Here is an 18,787-nt window from a genome sequence, read left to right as displayed (position 1 = left end):
CTTATGACTTACAAGTCTATTTAAATTGTTCACTTGGTCTTGATTTAATTTTGGTAAATGGTACTTATCTAAAAACAAGTCCATTTCTTTTACATTTTCCATCTTTGTGGCATATAAGCTTTTGTAGCAAGACCTAATGATTCTCTGAATTTTCTGTTGTTATGTCCCCCTTTTCATTTCTGATCTTGTTAATTTGCATGTTCTTTCTCTGCCTTTTGATTAGTTTGGATAAAGGTTTGTCAATCTTGTTGACTTTCTCAAAGAACCAGCTCTTTGTTTCATTGATTCTTTGGATTGTTTTCTGTGTTTCTATTTTGTTGATTTCAGCCCTCAATTTCATTATTTCCAGTCTTCTACTCCTCCTGGGTGAATCTGCTTCTTTTTTTCTAGAGCTTTCAGCTGTGTTGTTATGTCTTTAATGTGAGCTTTCTCCGTTGTTGTTAATGTGGGCACGTAGAGCTATAAACTTTCCTCCTAGCACTGCTTTCATAGTGTCCCATAGGTTTGGGTATGTTGTGTCTTTATTTTTGTGAATTCAAGGAAGACTTTAATTTCTTTCTTCATTTCTTTTCTGACCCAGGGGTAGTTCAGTAGTTGACTGTTCAGGTTCCATGAGTTTGTAGGCTTTCTGGAGGTAGAATTATTGTTAAATTCTAACTTTATTCCATGGTTAAATGATAAGACACACGTGGTTATTAATATTTTTTATATCTATGGAAGTTTGCTTTGTTACTGAGTATGTGTTCAATTTCTGAGAAAGTTCCATGAGATGCTGAGAAGAAGGTATATTCTTTTCTATTTGGGTGGAATGTTCTAGATGTCTGTTAAGTCCATTTGATTCATTACCTCTATTAGTTCTCTTTTTCTCTGTTAGGTTTCTGTCTGACTGACTTGTTCACTTGCGAGAGAGGAGTGTTGAAGTCTCCTACTATTGGTGTGTGGTTTGGTGTCTGCCTTGAGTTCTAATAATGTTTCTTTTACATAAGTGGGTGCTTTTATATTAGGGGCATAGATATTCAGGATTGAGACTTCCTCCTGATGAATTGTTCCTGTTATGAGTATAAAATGTCCATCTCCATCTCTTCTGATTGATTTTAGTTTGAAGTCAATTTTGTTAGAAATTAGTATGGCCGCACCCACTTGTTTCTTAGATCCATTTGATTGAAAAACTTTTTCTCAACCCTTTACTCTGAGTAGATGTCTGTCTTTGTGGTAGAGGTGTATTTCTTGTAAACAACAGAATGTTGGATCCTGTTTTCGTATCCAGTCTCTTAGTCTGTGCCACTTTATATGTGAATTGAGTGTAGTGATATTATGACCAGTGTTTGTTCACTCTGGTTATTATTATTTTTTATTTTTGGTAGTAGAGTTTGCGTGTTTCCCTTCTTTGAGTTGTGCTGGTGAAGAGTAGCTATATGTCTGAGTTATTGTGGGCATTGTTGGACCCCTTGCGTTGTGATTTTCTTCTATTACTTTCTGTAAGGCTGGATTTGTGGCTACGTATTGTTTAAATTTGTTTTTATCCTGGAATATTTTGTTTTCTCCATTGATAGTGAACGAAAGTTTGGCTGGGTATAGTAATCTGGACTTGCATCCATGGTCTCTTAGTTTCTGCAACACATCTATTCAGGACCTTCTGTCTTTTATGGTTTCCATGAAAACATGGATTCCATTTTCATGGTTTCCATTTTCTGGTGTAGTCTGATAGGTTTATCTTTATAAGTTACTTGACCTTTTTCCTTTGCATCTCTTAATATCCTTTCTTTATTCTGTATGTTTTGTGTTTTGATTATTATATGGCAAGGGAATTTTTTTTGATCCAGTCTATTCGGTGTTCTGTATGCTTCTTGAACCTTTATAGCAATATCTTTCTTTAGGTTGGGAAAATTTTCTTCTATAATTCTGTTGAATATATTTTCTGGGCCTTTGAACTGTAATTCTTCTCCTTCTTCTACCCTTATTATTCTTAGATTTGGTCTTTTTATTGTGTCCCTGATTTCCTGAATGTTTTGTGATGAGAATTTGTTGGATTTATTGTTTTCTTTGATCAGTGCATTTATTTTCTCTATGGTGTCTTCAGCATCTGAGATTCTTTCTTCTGTCTCTTATATTCTGTTGGTTATGCTTGTCTCTGTCTTCTCTGTTCATTTACCTAGATTTTCCATATCCAGCCGACCCTCGGTTTGTGTTTTCTTCATTGCCTCCATTTAAGTTTACAAGTATTGAACTGATTCTATTATCTGTTTGATTGTTTTTTCTTGGTTTTCTAGGGTATCTTTTTCTGATTTATTTTCTTCAAACTTTTTGTTATTCTTCTCATCCATTTCTTTAAGGAAGTTTTTTTACATCCTGTTTATGGGACTCTATCACTTTCATAATGTCATTTTTTTCTACTTCTTCTTGAGTAGGGTGTTCAAGTCTTCCTGTTGTATGTTCACTGGATTCTGGTGATATCATATTGTTTTTCAGATTGTTGGAGGAATTCTTTCATTGGCACCTGCCCATCTCTTCCTTCTAATGTTCTTGATGGATCTTCTGGTACAGGATCAGGGCCCCTTGCTGGCCAGGGACCTTGCAGACAAAAGACCTAACTTGCTGCCTACAGGCTTAGTGAAACAAAGGAACTCCTGTGTGGTTGCACTCAGAACCCCTCCCAATCCCAGAACAGGCTGACCTGGGGGATCTTATGTCCGGAAGAAGGGAAGGGGTGCCTGGGTGCGAGCTGGGATGGGATAGGAAGAGAGAGGCAGTAGCTGGGGTGAGTGAGGAACAATTTCTTGAGTTTTTTGTATCTTTTGGAGATCAGACCTCTGTCCTATGTGGGGTTGATGAAGACATTTTCCTTTTCTGTAGGTTGTCATTTTTTCTTATTGATCATGTCTTTTGATTTACAGAAGCTTCTCAGCTTCAGGAGGTCACATTTATTAATTGTTTTTATTACTACTGGTGTTATCTTTAGGAAGTTGTCTCCCTTGCCAATGCGTTTAAGTGTACTTCCAAATTTCTAGTCTATGAGGTTCAATGTGACCAGCCTTATGTTGAAGTCTTTGATCCATTTGGACTTGAGTTTTGTGCGTGGTGATAAATATGGATCTATTTTCATTCTTCTATTTGTTGATATCCAGTTATGCCAGCACCATTTGTTAGATAGGCTTTCTTTTTTTCCGTTTGATATTTTTTGCTTCTTTGTCAAATATCAGGTGTTTGAAGGTGTATTGATTAATATCTGGGTCTTCAGTTCAGTTTCATTGGTCCTCCTGTTTGTTTTAAGCTAATACCAGGCTGTTTTCAGTACTATAGCTCTGTAGTAGAGTTTGAAGTCAGGGATTGTGATGCCTCCAGAAGTACTTTTATTGTACAGAATTTAGCTCTCCTGGGTTTTTTGCTTTTTCATATGAATTTGAGTATCATTCTTTGAGGTCTGTGAAGATTTTTTTCTGGGATTTTGATGGGTGTTGCATTGAATCTATAGATTTCTTTTGGTAAGATTGTCATTTTTAGTATGTTAATTCTACCTACCCAAGAGCATGGGAGATCTTTCCATTTTCTGGTGACACACTGAACCTAATAGAAGAGAAAGTGGGAAGTAGTCTATAACACATAGGCACAGGAGACCACTTCCTAAGTAAAACCCCTGTAGCACTGACAATAAGAGCAAAAATGAATAAATGGGACCTCCTAAAACTGAGAAGCTTTTGTAAAGCAAAGGCCACTGTCATTAAGACAAAAGGCAACCTACTGATTGGGAGAAGATCATCACCAACCCCTCATCAGACAAAGGTCTGATCTCCAGAATATATAAAGGACTTAAGAACCTAGACTTTGGGCTGGAGAGATGACTCAGAGGTTAAGAGCTCTGACTGCTCTTTCAGAGATCCTGAGTTCAATCCCGAGCAACCACATGGTGGCTCACAACCATCTGTAATGAGATCTGGTGCCCTCTTCTGGCCTGCAAACATACATGGAGGCTGAACACTGTGTACATAATAAATAAATAAATGTTTAAAAAAAAGAAACTAGACTTTAAATTAAAAAGTGGGGTACTGAACAATTAAAAAGTGGGGTACTGAACTGAACAGAGAATTCTCAACAGAAGAAGTTCAAATGGCCAAAAGACACTTAAGGTCACGCCCAGTCTCCTTAGCAATCAGGGAAATGCAAATCAAAACAACTTTGAGATATCATCTTACACCTGTCAGAATGGCTAAAATCAAAAACACCAATTATAGCCTTTGATGGAGAGGATGTGGGGTAAGGGGAACACTCATCCATTGTTGGTGGGAATGCAAACCTTGTGCAACCACTTCGGAAATCAGTGTGGCGGTTTCTCAGGAAATTCGGGATCAACCTACCCCAGGATCCAGCAATACCACTCTTAGTAATATACCCAAGAGCTGCCCTATCATACTACAAAAGCATTTGTTCAACTATGTTCATAGCAGCATTATTTGTAATAACCAGAACCTGGAAACAACATAGATGCCCCTCAATGGAAGAATGGATAAAGAAAGTGAGGAATATATACACATTAGAGTACTACTCAGCGGCAAAAAACAATGACATCTTGAATTTTGCATGCAAATGGATGGAAATAGAAAACACTATCCTGAGTGAGGTAATCCAGACCCCAAAAGATGAACATGGTATATACTCACTCATAAGTGGATTCTAGCCATAATTAAAGGACATTGAGCCTACAATTCGTGATCTTAGAGAAGCTAAATCAGAAGGTGAACCCAAAGAAAAACATATAGTTATCCTCCTGGATATTGGAAGTAGACAAGATTGACAGGCAAAAATTGGGAGATTGAGGGTGGGGATGGGGTAGGGGTAAGGGGAGATGGGGAGAGAGAAGTGAGAAGGGGAGGATGGGGAGAGCTTGGGGGAAATCGACAGTTGGGATGGAGGAAGGGTGGATATGGAAGCAGGGACCTAGATATCTTAATTAAGGGAATCATTTTAGGGTTGGTAAGAGACTTGACTCTAGAGGGGTTCCCAGGTGTCCAAGGAGATGCCCCAGTTTGTTCCTTGGGCAGCTGAGGAGAGGACACCTGAATTGGCCTTATCCTATAGCCACACTGATGAATATCTTGCATATCACCATAGAACCTTCATCTGGCGATGGATGGAGATAAAGACAAAGACACACATTGGAGCACTGAACTGAGCTCCCAAGGTCCAAATGAGGAGCAGAAGGAGGGAGAACTTGAGCAAGGAAGTCAGGACCGTGAGGGGTGCACCCACCCACTGAGACGGTGGGGCTGGTCTAATGGGAGCTCACCAAGGCCAGTTGGACTGGGACCTAAAGAGCATGTGATCAAACTGGACTCTCTTAACATGGCTGACAATGAGGGCTGACTGAGAAGCCAAGGACAATGGCACTGGGTTTTGATTCTACTGCATGTACTGGCTTTGTGGGAGCCTAGTCTGTTTGGAAGCTCACTTTCCTAGACCTGAATGGAGGGGGAAGGACCTTGGACTTCCCACAGGGCAGGGAACACTGACTGCTCTCAGGACTGGAGAAGGAGGGGGAGGGGGGAAATGGGAGGAGGTGGAAATTTTTAATTAAAAAAAAGAAAGAAATTGGTTCTCAAAAGAACAAATAATCCAATAAAAAATGGAGTTCAGACCTAAAGAGAGAAATCTCAACATAGGAATCTAAAATGGTGAAAGACACTTAAGAAAATGCTCAACATCCTTAGCCATCAGAGAAATGCAAATAAAAACAACTCTGAGATTCCATCTTACACCTGTAAGAGTGGTCAAGATAAAAAAAAAAAAAAAAAACAACTCTGATGACAACTTATCCTGAAGAGGTTGTGGGGTAAAGGGAACACTTCTCCATTGCTGGTGGGAGTGCAAACTGGTACAGTTCCTTTGGATATCAGTATGGAGATTTCTCAGGAAATTAGGAAACAACCTTCCTCAAGACTCAGCAATACCACTTCTGGATATATACGTAAAATATGCTCAATCATACCACAAGGACAAATGCTACATTATGTTCATAGCAGCACTGTTTGTCACAGCCAAAACCTGGAAACAACCTGAATGCTACTTGATGGAAGAACGGATAAGGAAAAGTTGGTGCATTTACACAATGGAGTACAGGAGAAAAAAAATAATGACATCTAGAAATTTGCAGGTCAATGGATGGATCTAGAAAATATGGTATTAAGTGAGGTAGCACAGACCCAGAAAGTCAAATACAGTATGTACTCATTCATAAGTGGCTTTTAGACATAAAGCAAAGAAAAATCAGCCTACAATTCACAATCCAAAAGAACCTAGACAGCAATAAGGACCCTAAGATCCATATATGAATCAAATCTACATCGGAAGTAGAAACAGACAAGATTTCCTGAGTAAATTGGGAGCATGGAAACCATAAAAGATGGCAGAAAGAGGGGAGAGCTGAGAAAAAGATATATCTCATTAAAAACAATTTTTAAAAATATAAAAATAAATAATAAAAATGTTCAGAAATCTTTCTATTTGGTGAATATTTCTTGAAATAGTAATTGTGAACATCTGAGAGCCTCTTATACAATATGGCATTGATGACACCAAATATCATCCAATAGAAGAAACACTACCTCCAAGCAGTTAATATCAGATTTTTTCCTGTTCTTCAGTGACTAATTATCTTCCTGTTGAAGAACCATCCCATACATGAAATGGGCCACAGCATGCACAGCATGGGTCACAACATACATAACATTGTATACATCTTAACTGCCCTCGCTAAAGACCATGTCAAAAGTCTGTAACATGAAAAGGGGCTGTTTGTTTGTTGGGGGTTTCTGTCCTGTCCAGTATCCCACAGCTGGCAAGCCCAAAGAAAACCACACAAAGGACTCCATAAGTTATTATGCTGATTGGCCCATTAGGTCTGGCTACTTATTAGCTAACTCAGGCCCCCTCATGTTACAAAAGTCTGTACCATTAGCCTTTCCAATAAAGCATTGAATGAAAAGTTTTCAATGTCTGACACTTAGAAGCCAGGACTTCTAAATTTCATCCACCTGGACTTGTCAGGTATTCATCTATGTGTATGAGATGGATTAATGTATGGTCAAAGTTTAAAACCAGACATCTTACCACGTTGGTGTGCAAAAGCTAGCACCAAGGGATAAGTCAATTGTGAAGTTCCTATTTCTTGTAGAGAAATCCCACTGTGAGGTGGTGAGTCATATTCCTTCTATACAAAGCGATTTTCACATTCTAAAGGACACTGTTAGAGTACTGTCTGTGTCACCATAAATGAAAAGAACATTTATGATGCCATGATTTGGATATAATATACTTCAGGTCTTGACAAACATAAATGCATGTTGACTCGGACCATATTCACAAAGTCAAAGCAGACTATATACTTTCCATCTCTTTTCTCAAATCTGAGAGAAATTGAGCACCAGCTTCATTGTCTGAGATAGGCAGCCCAATTCAGTTCCAGTTTAAGTGAAACATAAAAGAAATCATGGCCATAGCTAGAGATGTATCTTTGTGGGCCACCTGATACAGATATGGAAACTGACCACTATCACTCAGGATAGGATGAGAGGGTCCATAGGTGAGCTGAACGACCTAGGGCACAGGGAGCAGCATGAAGTAACATGCACTCTTAAGAACTTGTAAACACTGCTTGCCAAGTATTCTAGAAAAGCCCCTCACTTGTTACTTCTTTCCTCATCTCTGCTTCAAGCAGAGAAATGCAAAAACCCCATCAAGTCTCTGAATAGTAGCCTTTAACTACACAGTTTGACAAATGTGTGTGGCCATGATCTCCCTCACACTTTTCTTAGCACCTGGAAATGGTAGAAATGGAGACAAGGAGTGTTGTTGCAAACACTCAAAAATACTCACCTGCTGAGATTTTTAGAGGTCTGTGACTAACCCTATTATGACTGATGTTGCCCAATAAGGTCCTGTAAACACCACAGCACACCTGATCTCATCATTACAGAATTAATGGAGAGGTTCTTATTTTGTCAGAAAAAAAAAATGAATGAGACTGTGCAATTGTAACACAGTATTACACCATCTCTACTGGTAATTCAAATACTAGCAACATACTTGGTAAAAGACCAGGGTTCCTGCTGACATCACCAATGCAAAAAGCCAAGGCCAGAGCAAAACAGTAGTTTTCAGTTAGTGCTCTGTAAAAGGCAACCGTGTTTATTTGGGACAGAGATCTACAGATGATCATTTGTGTCAGAACAAGGATGATCTTGTACTGGACAGGATTCCCAACCTCCCTTAATGATTGAAACAAAAGGCCTGTGTTGTGACGTCGGAATGACAGAAGTTGCTGGAAGCTTGAAAGAACTTTAAAAATTCATGAGAGTGAATCTCGCATAAGTAAGATGAGCCCTTTGCAACTTTCTTAGAAAGAGCTGTCTGTCTCTGGTTTTGGGGCACGTGCACAGAACATAAATAGAAAGGTACAGGCTTTGATGAAACAGGAAACATGATCATATTTTCAGTTTGAAATCATTGAGCAATATAAAACATACATGTTTTATTAGTTAAGATTCTGGTAATCTTTATGAAACAACCTGAACTGGATAAGGCATTCGAAGAATGAATGACTGGTGAGTACACAGTAGTCTTTCTGGGTCAATGTTTGGCTCCTGTTCTAATAATTCATTATATTCGGTGGGCAATATACTTAACATATTCCCTCATCTCTATCATCATCATCTTGTTTTTTTTTCTTTCTGGTTTATCTATTGAAGGCACAAAATGTTTTTAACAGCTTCATTTATAATAAATGTAAATAACAGTGTACATTTGGTAAACATATGTATGTGTCTGTGTGTATGGACATGAGAAATACACACATAGGCAATAAAGGGGAATGGATTTCATAGTTTTGAGTAATACCTGGCTTTAGTTACCTCTGGCTTCAAATGCACAGTGATACTCCAGCTCCATTTCATGAACGCAGAGATTAAGAGCATGTATGCCGATATTGTCCAGTTAATGTTGACACAAGTAAGTTCAATGTATTTGTGCCTGGTATATCTGAACAACATAAATATTCTTGGACAGAGAATCTTTTGTCTACATTTCCAGTTATACACGTACAATATTGGCATGCAATAAAGAACTAGGTACATCTGAAAATTGCTGTGAGATTCGTTTGTGACAGTATTACATGTTTGTAAAATAAAATAAAGTGTACAATATATGGAAATATTTATGTGTTTTAATAATATAAATAGTTAACAAGTATTAGGAATAGAACAATATCATTTTGTGAATATGTTTAAGGGAAAATAATAACTCTTATGTCCTCTTACACATTATCATTATGTATCATCTGAACAATAAACATCTAACTCAAACATATGCTTTCATGCTTAATGATGCACTCAGAGTTAAATACAATCTATTTCCCAATTAGATGTCTTACCACTATGATATCTTTATATATAAATATAGATATTTATCTATACATTTTGAAATTAAAAAGATCTTTAAAAATCTTTATTACCATATGGAAAATGTCATTGAAATTTTCAGTAACACTAGATAGGAATTTGAGATTAGAACTTATGAAAGTGAAATGCTAAGTCCTGCACACTAAACATTAAGAAGCATCAATGACTTGAATTCTTAGTGATCTAAAGTGTTATGTTTGAAAACAACAATCAACAATACCAAAACAAAATGTGAATAGTGCCAAAATTGGTAAAAATAAAGAGCTATAATTAGTAAAATTATTGCAAGAGGAATGTAAGAGATAAAGGAGATATAATTGACAGTGAATAAACAGCTTAGACATAAAGAGAAGAGACACACGATTCTTAAATAATTGTAAAGATGATGGGAATATACCCAAGAGATGCCCTATCATATTACAAAAGCATTTGTTCAACTATGTACATAGCAGCACTATTTGTAATAGCCAGTACCTGGAAACAACCTAGGTGCCCCTCAATAGAAGAATGGTTAAAGAAGGTGTGGAACATATACACATTAGAGTTTTACTCAGCAGTAAAAAACAATGATATCTTGAATTTTGCATGCAAATAGATGGAAATAGAAAACGCTTTACTGAGTGAGGTAACCCAGACCCAAAAAGAGGAATATGGTATGTACTCACTCATAAGTGGATTCTAGCCATAATTAAAGGTCTTTGAGCCTATAATTCGTGATCCTAGAGAAGCTAAATAAGAAGGTGAACCTGAAGAAAATCATATAGTTATCCTCCTGGATATTGGAAGTAGACAAGATTGACAGGCAAACTTGGGTGCATAGGGGCGGGGTGGAAGTAAGGGGAGATGGTTAGAGAGAAGGGAGAAGGGGAGGATTGGGGACAGCTTTGGGGAATGGGTTGGGGGGGAGGGAGGAAGGATGGATATGGGATCAGGGAAGTATATATCTCAACTAAGGGAGCCATTTTAGGGTTTGCAAGAGACTTGATTCTAGAGGGGTTCCCTGGTCCAAGGAGAGGTCCCCAGATTGTTCCCTGGGCAGCAGAGGAGAGGGTGCCTGAACTGGCCTTGGCCCATAACCATACTGATGAATATTTTGCATATCACCATAGAACCTTCATCTGGCGATGGATGGAGATAGAGACAGAGACCCACATTGGAGCACTGGACTTAACTCCCTAGGTCCAAATGAGAAGCAGAAGGAGGGAGAACGTTTGCAAGGAAGTCAGGATCAGAGGGAACCTTCATCCGACGATGGATGGAGATAGAGACAGAGACCCACACTGGAGTACTGGACTGAGCCGCCAAAGTCCAAATGAGGAGCAGAAGGAGGGAGAACATGAAAAGGGAAGTCAGGACCGCGAGGGGTGCGTTCACCCACTGATACAAGGGGACTGATCTAATGAGAGCTCACCAAGGCCAGCTGGACTGGGACTGAACGAGCATGTGATCAAATTCTCTGAATGTGACTGACATGGGGGCTGACTGAGAAGCCATTGATAATGGCACTGGGTCCTGTTTCGTCTGCATGTACTGGTTTTTTGGGATCCTAGTCTGTTTGGATGCTCAGCTTCCTAGACCTAGAAGGAGGGGAGAGGAACTTGAACTTCCCACAGGGCAGGAAACCCTGACTGCTCTTAGGACTGGAGAGGGAGGAGGAGAGGGAGTGGAGAGAGTGGGAGGGTCTTGGGAGGAGGGGAGGAAGTGGAAATTTTTATAAATAAATAAATAATCAAGTAAATAAATATAAATAAATAAATAAACTAATCGTAAAGATGAGCTAGTGGGTAACTGTTCTCAAGTGTTGCCAAATATCACACGCCACAGCTGTAATGAAGGCAAGTGGCAAGAAGCAATTACCACCATTAGTGACAACTCGCCTTTCAAAGAATGCAAACATATCATTTGCTTTTCATGTATTCTTTCTTTACTCTAAAGAGACAGTGAAGAACTACTGTGGAGATAAAGACCAGCAGTTGTACATATATATAAAGTATGGAGAAACAGAATCACATAAGAACTTCACAGTGGGCAGGTCTTCTACTTTCATCTTTCATGCAGCTTTAGAAGGCACAGTGTGACCACATGCAGAGCATCTCAGAAAGTAACTGAATAGCGATGTAAAATCTCTCTGGAGCTAGAAGTGCCACACATATTAGTTGCCCTGAACATACATATGAGGCTGCATGGTGATTAAAGGGTCATCACAGACTCTAATCAATAACAATTTAGTTGCACCCATTTAGTCTGATATTCATTGACTAGTATGAGGTTTCTTTCAGTAAGACATCACTGACTACTCTGTTGTGGAAACAGTCAAAAGGAGGGATATATATTATGGACCAAGTTATTGAATCCCCATTTCACTCAGCTTCCAGCCTTATAAGTAGGAGGGTAACAGGGAGAATAACAGAACACTCCCTGGACAAATTAATAGTACAAAAATAGTATTGGGTCTCTAAAAGAATTTGGGGTTGTTTCTTGGTATGCAGCATTGCTCTGATTCTCATCCTCTGTGCCCCTATGAAATATACATGATGAAATTTACATAGAAATTTCAAGGAACTTACGGTATATGCAGAAGCTTGTTGAAATAATCTTTCTCCTCAGGAAACTGAAATGTTCCAAAGAAAAAGACACAACCTTTCACCATGTCTTCATCCCTGTCTTTATTCTGATTCATTCTCCAAAAGCACCGGGGATGAGTGAACCTGAACACAAGAAGTGAAATGTTCAGGAGAAAGATGAGGAAAATCAAAGTGAACATCTTTTTCCTACTCAGAGCCTTGGCAGTGTGTGCTGTGAAGTGTTGTTCAGATCAGCACATCATATGGGCAACCGTATATTCCCACCTGCTTTTATATCTGCAGCCAAAGGAGAGGCTATTTGTGAATTCATGATTCCTTTATTTCCCAGTTGATTCCTCGCCTCTGGAGGAATCTAGGATACTTTCTTCCCCTATGGCTGTGCACCTGTTATGCATGTGATCAAATCTGGTTGAGAAATATATATGAGGATAATTCAGGTAGTTTCATAACATCATTTAATTTTGTGGAAATTAAGGCTCCTTAGAGAATGCCGTTTGGAGAAAATTTGGTCCCAGGACTGCCAGAACAATCTTTTAATGTTGATGCCTGTGGAAATGATGTCAGTGGATTTTTGTTAGATAATTCACACTGAGACATGCAGCAATATTTCAGAAAGGACACACAAAGTCAAAACTCCTAGCTGCACACTGGAAATTCTTTCACAATGCCCTTGTCAGGGAAAAACAGGTCCATTGATAGAAAAATTGAGTTCCACACAGCTTGCACAGTGGGACCTATACTGTACAACTGACAGTAACAGAATATCTAACCAAATCTTGTGCTTCCATAGTCTTGAGAACCAATAATCAGCCCTAAATGAAAGTTGCACTGAATCCTACTGTTCTACGACAATCCAAATAATCACAGAATCAGTTAATTTTACAGCATTTCAAAAATGTTGTTTTTGAATATTCAACAAGATCCCTATAGATCATGTGTCCAACATATCAAATACTAAATAATATCTCTCATTCCTCCCAACCAATCATTATAGAAGAGAAGATAAGGCAAGTACTTGATTTCTAAAACATGATCGCCCTCCATGAGCCTCAGTTCTCACAAATCACTTGTTTGTTTTCACCAAATTGTTCTGCTTATACGTTATTGCCTATAGTGTTTTGCTCATTTTAGTTTCTGGTAATGGCCATGAAGAAGTCTTGTTGAGAATCTACCAAGCAAATAGAAACTGTGAAATGACCCTGGATTCAATGTATAAATTCTTCTTATACAATTTTCCAATTCACCTCTTTTTTTGCTTACTTTTTAGACCCTGAATTGCCAGTGTGAGGACGTTTTGATGAGAGTGAACAGATGAGCCTCTTTCGGTGGGTATGGACTGCAAGAAAAGCAGAACAAAAGTAGGCAAGTCATGCTGTGCTTGCTTATAAGACTTACTTAGCATTTGATATGAGGCAAACAGGACTAGTGTTCTCATCTGGAGCTTACTGTACTTTCAAAGATCAACACATGAAAGGGTATGCCCTCTGGTTCTGTGATGAGCTGTCCTGGGGGGCTAAGATATGGACAGAGACGTGTATGGCAGGAAGATACTTTCATAGGACCACAGAACAAATTCAACTTATTTATGTATTTATTTATTTTACATCCCAACTACAGTATCATTCCCTTTCTCTTTTCTCAGTCCTCCCGGCCGCTCATCTGCCTCTAACCTCAAACTCCTCCTTCTCTGTTTCTGTTCAGAAAATATCAGCACTCCTATGGATATCAACATGACACGGCATTTCAATTTGTAGTAAGACTAATCACCTTGCCTTGTTTTAAGGATGGTCAAGGAGACTGAATAAGAGGAGTATAGTCCCAAAAGCCAGCAAAGGAGTGTAGAGATAGTCCCTTTCTCAGAAATTTGAAAACTGATCTACCTCAAGATCCAGAAAAATCATCTTTCAAGAGTGCAAATGAAATCTGCAGTAGTAAAGATTTGGTATGGTATCCAGTTTTGTTTTATGTTTAATAATTATTATTATTATTTTAATTAATATATATCATACAAGATTCCATTATGTCACACTCACATATGTGTTGCATGACCTGTCTCAGTATTTGCCCCTCTGTCACCCACATATGTTGTTCAACTTACTACCAATTCTATTCCTCAATTTGAACAAATTCCTTCTCACTTTATAATGTGTGAATATGTGTTTGTTCAATTTATGAGACAAGTACAATATTTTCTTCATACTGGCTTCACAGGGTACCCCAACCAAATTCCTTCAGGCATTCAAATCTCAAATAATACCTATCCTACTTTATGTTAAAATGTATGTATATATGTATACACATACACACACAAGCACACACACTGTTACATTTTGAATTTGTGAAAAATATGCATTTCTAGAGTCTGTCTGTTCAGGTAACATGATGGATGACCCATCTCCTGTTAATGACATCATTTAATTCTTCTAGTTTGAGAAGAAACCCATTATGAGCAAATAAATCCTGTGAGACTTTAATTCTAATTACGATATGAATAAGAGAAGTCTAAATCCAGTAATCTTGTACTGGCTTTTGGGAATCCATTCTCTTTAAATGGATACCTTTCTCAGCCTAGATATAATAGATAGCATAGGGAGGGCCTTGGACCTTGCCCAAAGCAGTGTGCCTTACCCTTTCTAAGGAGTAGATGGGGGTGTGGTTGCATAGAGGATGGAGGGGATGGGAGTAGGGGAGGGAATGGAAACTGAGATTAGTATATAAAATGAAAAATGATAGTTTGTTTTCTTATTTTAAAAGAATACAATAAAATGAATTTTTAAAAAAATAAAATGATGAATAAGTATCTGTATAGTAAGATGTAGAATAATTTGGGTATGTGTCCAAGAGTAGTATAGCTGAATCTTGAAGAAGATACATTCACAACTTCATGAGGAATTGCCACACTGGTTTCCACAAGGCTGTACATGTTTTTACTCTCATAAGCAACCAATAAGTGTTGTTCTCTCCCCACATCTGTACCAGCATGCACTGTCATTTGTATTATTGAACCTGGCCATTCTGACTGGGGCAAAAGGAAATATCAAAGTAGAAGGCATAAGTCACAAACAATCCCACACCAGTTTGGAATTATGATTAATAGAATGGTTATTTATTTAAACGGAAAAAACTTACAGATCACAGTCCCAGAAAACAGCCCTCTGCCCAATCAGGAAAGGAGTCTAGTAGCCGGAAGCAGAGCCAGAAGCAAGAGGGGGAGTGGAGGGCTGTTGCTGCTATTTTAAAGAGATAGAGTGTTTTTTATATTAGTGGCATAGATATTCAGGATAGAGACTTCCTCCTGATGAATTGTTCCTGTTATGAGTATAAAGTGTTCATCTCTGTCTCTTCTGACTGATTTTAGTTTGAAATCAATTTTGTTAGATATTAGTATAGCCACACCCACTTGTTTCTTTGGTCCATTTGATTGGAAAACCTTTTCCCAACCCTTTACTCTGAGGTAGTGTCAGTCATTGAGTATGAGGTGTGTTTCTTGTAGGCAGCAGAATGTTGGATCCTGATTTTGTATCCATTCTCTTAACCTGTGCTTTTTTATAGGTGAATTGAGTCCATTGATATTAAGCAATATTAATGACCAGTGGTTGTTAACTCCGGTTATTTTTCTGGTGGTAGAGTTTGTGTTTCCCTTCCTTGAGCTGTGCTGGTGCAGGGTTGTCAGATGCTTCTGTTATTATGAGTGTTGTTGGCTTCCTTGGTTTGTGATTTTCCTTCTAGTATTTTCTGTAAGGCTAGGTTTGTGACAACGTATTGTTTAAATTTGTTTTTGTTCTGGAATATCTCGTTTTCTCCATCGATGGTAAATGCAAGCTTTGCTGGGTATAGTAGTCTAAGCTTGCATCCACGGTCTCTTAGTTTCTGCAGCACATCTATCCAGGACCTTCTGGTTTTCATGGTTTCCATTGAGAACTCAGGTGTAATTCTGATAGGTTTCCCTTGCAGCTCTTAATATTTGTTCTTTATTCTGTACGTTTTGTGTTTTGATTATTATATGCCGAGGGGATTGATTTTGATCCAGTCTATTTTACCGCTGAGTAAAACTCTAAAGTGTATATGTTCTACACCTTCTGTAACCATTCTTCTATTGAGGGCACTAGGTTGTTTCCAGGTTCTGGCTATTACAAATAATGCTGCTATGAACATAGTTGAACAAATGCTTTTGTAATATGATAGGGCATCTCTTGGGTATATTCCCAAGAGTGGAATTGCTGGGTCCTGAGGTAGGTTGACTCCCAGTTTCCTGAGAAACCGACACACTGATTTTCAAAGTGGCTCCAAAGTTTGCATTCCCACCAACAATGGATGATTGTTCCCCTTAATCCGCATCCTCTCCAGCATAGGCTATCATTGGAGTTTTTGAGTTTAGCTATTCTGACAGGTGTAAGATGGTATCTCAAAGTTGTTTTGATCTGCATTTCCCTGATCGCTAAGGAGGTTGAGCATGACCTTAAGTGTCTTTTGGTCATTTGAACTTCTTCTGTTGTGAATTCTCTGTTCAGTTCAATACCCCACTTTTTAATTGAGTTAGTTAGCATTTTAAAGTCTAGTTTCTTGAGTTCTTTATATATTTTGGAGATCAGACTTTTGTCTGATGAGGGGTTGGTGAAGATCTCCCAATCAGTAGGTTGTCTTTTTGTCTTAGTGACAGTGGCCTTTGCTTTACAGAAGCTTCTCAGCTTCAGGAGGTCCCATTTATTCATTGATTCTCTTATTGTCTGTGCTACTGGGGTTCTACCTAGGAAGTGTTCTACTGTGCCCATGTCTTGTAGACTACTTCCCACTTTCTCTTCTATCATGTTCAGTGTGGAAAGATTAATATTGAGGTCTTTAATCCATTTGGACTAGAGTTTTGTGCATGGTGATAGATATGGATGTATTTTCATTCTTCTACAGGTTGACATCCAGTTATGCCAGCACCATTTGTTAGAGATGCTTTCTTTCTTCCATTGTATAATTTTAGTTCCTTTGTCAAAAATCAGGTGTTCATAGGTTTGTGGATTAAGATCTGGGTCTTCATTTCGATTCCATTGGTCAACAACTCCGTGTTTGTGCCAATACCAAGCTGTTTTCATTACTGTAGCTCTATAACGGCGTTTGAAGTCAGGGATGGTAATGCCTCTGGAAGTACTTTTATTGTATAGGATTATTTTGGCTATCCTGGGTTCTTTGTTTTTCCATATAAAGTTGATTATTGTTCTCTCAAGATCTGTGAAGAATTTCGCTGGGATTTTGATGGGGATTGCATTGAATCTATAGATTGCTTTTGGTAGAATTGCCATTTTTACTATGTTGATCCTCCCAATTCAAGATCATGGGAGATCCTTCCATTTCCTGGTATCCTCTTCAATTTCTTTCTTCAAAACCTTAAATTTCTTGTCACATAGATCTTTCACTTCCTTGGTTAGAGTTACCCAAAAATATTTGATGCTGTTTGTGACTATCGTGAAAGGCGATGTTTCTCTGATTTCTCTCTCTGCTTCTTTGTCCTTTGTGTATAGGAGGGCAACTGATTTTTTGGAGTTGATCTTGTATCCTGCCACATTATTAATGATGCTTATCAGCTGTAGGAGTTCTTTGGTAGAGGTTTGGGGTCACTTATGTACACTATCATATCATCTGCAAATAATGAATGTTTGACTTCTTTCTTTCCAATTCGAATCCCCTTGATCTCCTTATGTTGTCTTATTGCTATTGCTAGAACTTCAAGAACTATGTTGAAGAGATATGGTGAGAGTGGATAGCCTTGCTTTGTTCCTGATTTTAGTGGAATGGCTTTAATTTTCTCTCCATTTAATTTGATATTATCTGTTGACTTGCTATATATTGCTTTTATTATATTTAGGTATGATCCTTTTATCCCTAACCTCTCCAAAACCTTTATCATAAAGGGGTGTTGAATTTTGTCAAATGCTTTTTCCCCATCTTATAAAATGATCATATTTTTTTCCTTCAGTTTATGTATATGATGATTATGTACATTGATAGATTTTTGTTTGTTGAACTAGCCCTGCATCTCTGGGATGGAGCCTACTTGATCGTAATGGATAATTTTTTAATGTGTTCTTGGATTCTGTTTGCCAGAATTTTATTAAGAATTTTTGCATCAATGTTCATGAATGAGACTGATCTGTAATTCTCTTTCTTGGTTGTGTCTTTGTGTTTTTGGAATCAGGGTGACTGTAGCTTCATAAAAAGAGTCATAAAAATGACTTCTGATTCTAGTGTGTGAAACACATTAAGGAGTATAGGTATTAGCTCTTCTTGGAAGTTCTGATAAAATTCTGCATTAAAACCATCAGGTCCTGGGCTCTTTTTGGTTGGGAGGTTTTTTATGACAGCTTCTACTTCCTTACGTCTTATAGGTCTATTTAAATTGTTCACCTGGTCTTGATTTAATTTTGGTAAATGGTACTTATCTAAAAACAAGTCCATTTCTTTTACATTTTCCATCTTTGTGGCATATAAGCTTTTGTAGCAAGACCTAATGATTCTCTGAATTTCCTCAGTGTCTGTTGTTATGTCCCCCTTTTCACTTCTGATCTTGTTAATTTGCATGTTCTCTCTCTGCCTTTTGATTAGTTTGGATAAAGGTTTGTCAATCTTGTTGACTTTCTCAAAAAAACAGCTCTTTGTTTCATTGATTCTTTGGATTGTTTTCCGTGTTTCTATATTGTTGATTTCAGCCCTCAGTTTGATTATTTCCAGTCATCTACTCCTCCTGGGTGAGTCTGCTTCTTTTTTTTC

The 18,787-nt window shown here is 38.1% G+C and overlaps 1 protein-coding gene across 2 annotated transcripts in view; it reads right to left on the bottom strand.

Moving 5' to 3' along the window:
* Positions 1-12,210, bottom strand: part of LOC125411803 (vomeronasal type-2 receptor 116-like) — a 46,106-nt gene extending 33,896 nt beyond the window's left edge. For both annotated transcript variants that reach the window (XM_048452155.3, XM_087910139.1), the window contains exon 1: positions 12,014-12,210. In XM_048452155.3, the coding sequence (XP_048308112.3) occupies positions 12,014-12,210 (197 nt within the window). The remainder of the gene's footprint in view (positions 1-12,013) is intronic.
* Positions 12,211-18,787: the final 6,577 nt, after the last annotated feature.

This window comes from Myodes glareolus, chromosome 1 (genome assembly GCF_982192425.1).
Source record: "Myodes glareolus chromosome 1, mMyoGla1.1, whole genome shotgun sequence".
NCBI classification, from domain to species: domain Eukaryota; kingdom Metazoa; phylum Chordata; class Mammalia; order Rodentia; family Cricetidae; genus Myodes; species Myodes glareolus.
This window is presented reverse-complemented; position numbering and strand designations above follow the sequence as displayed.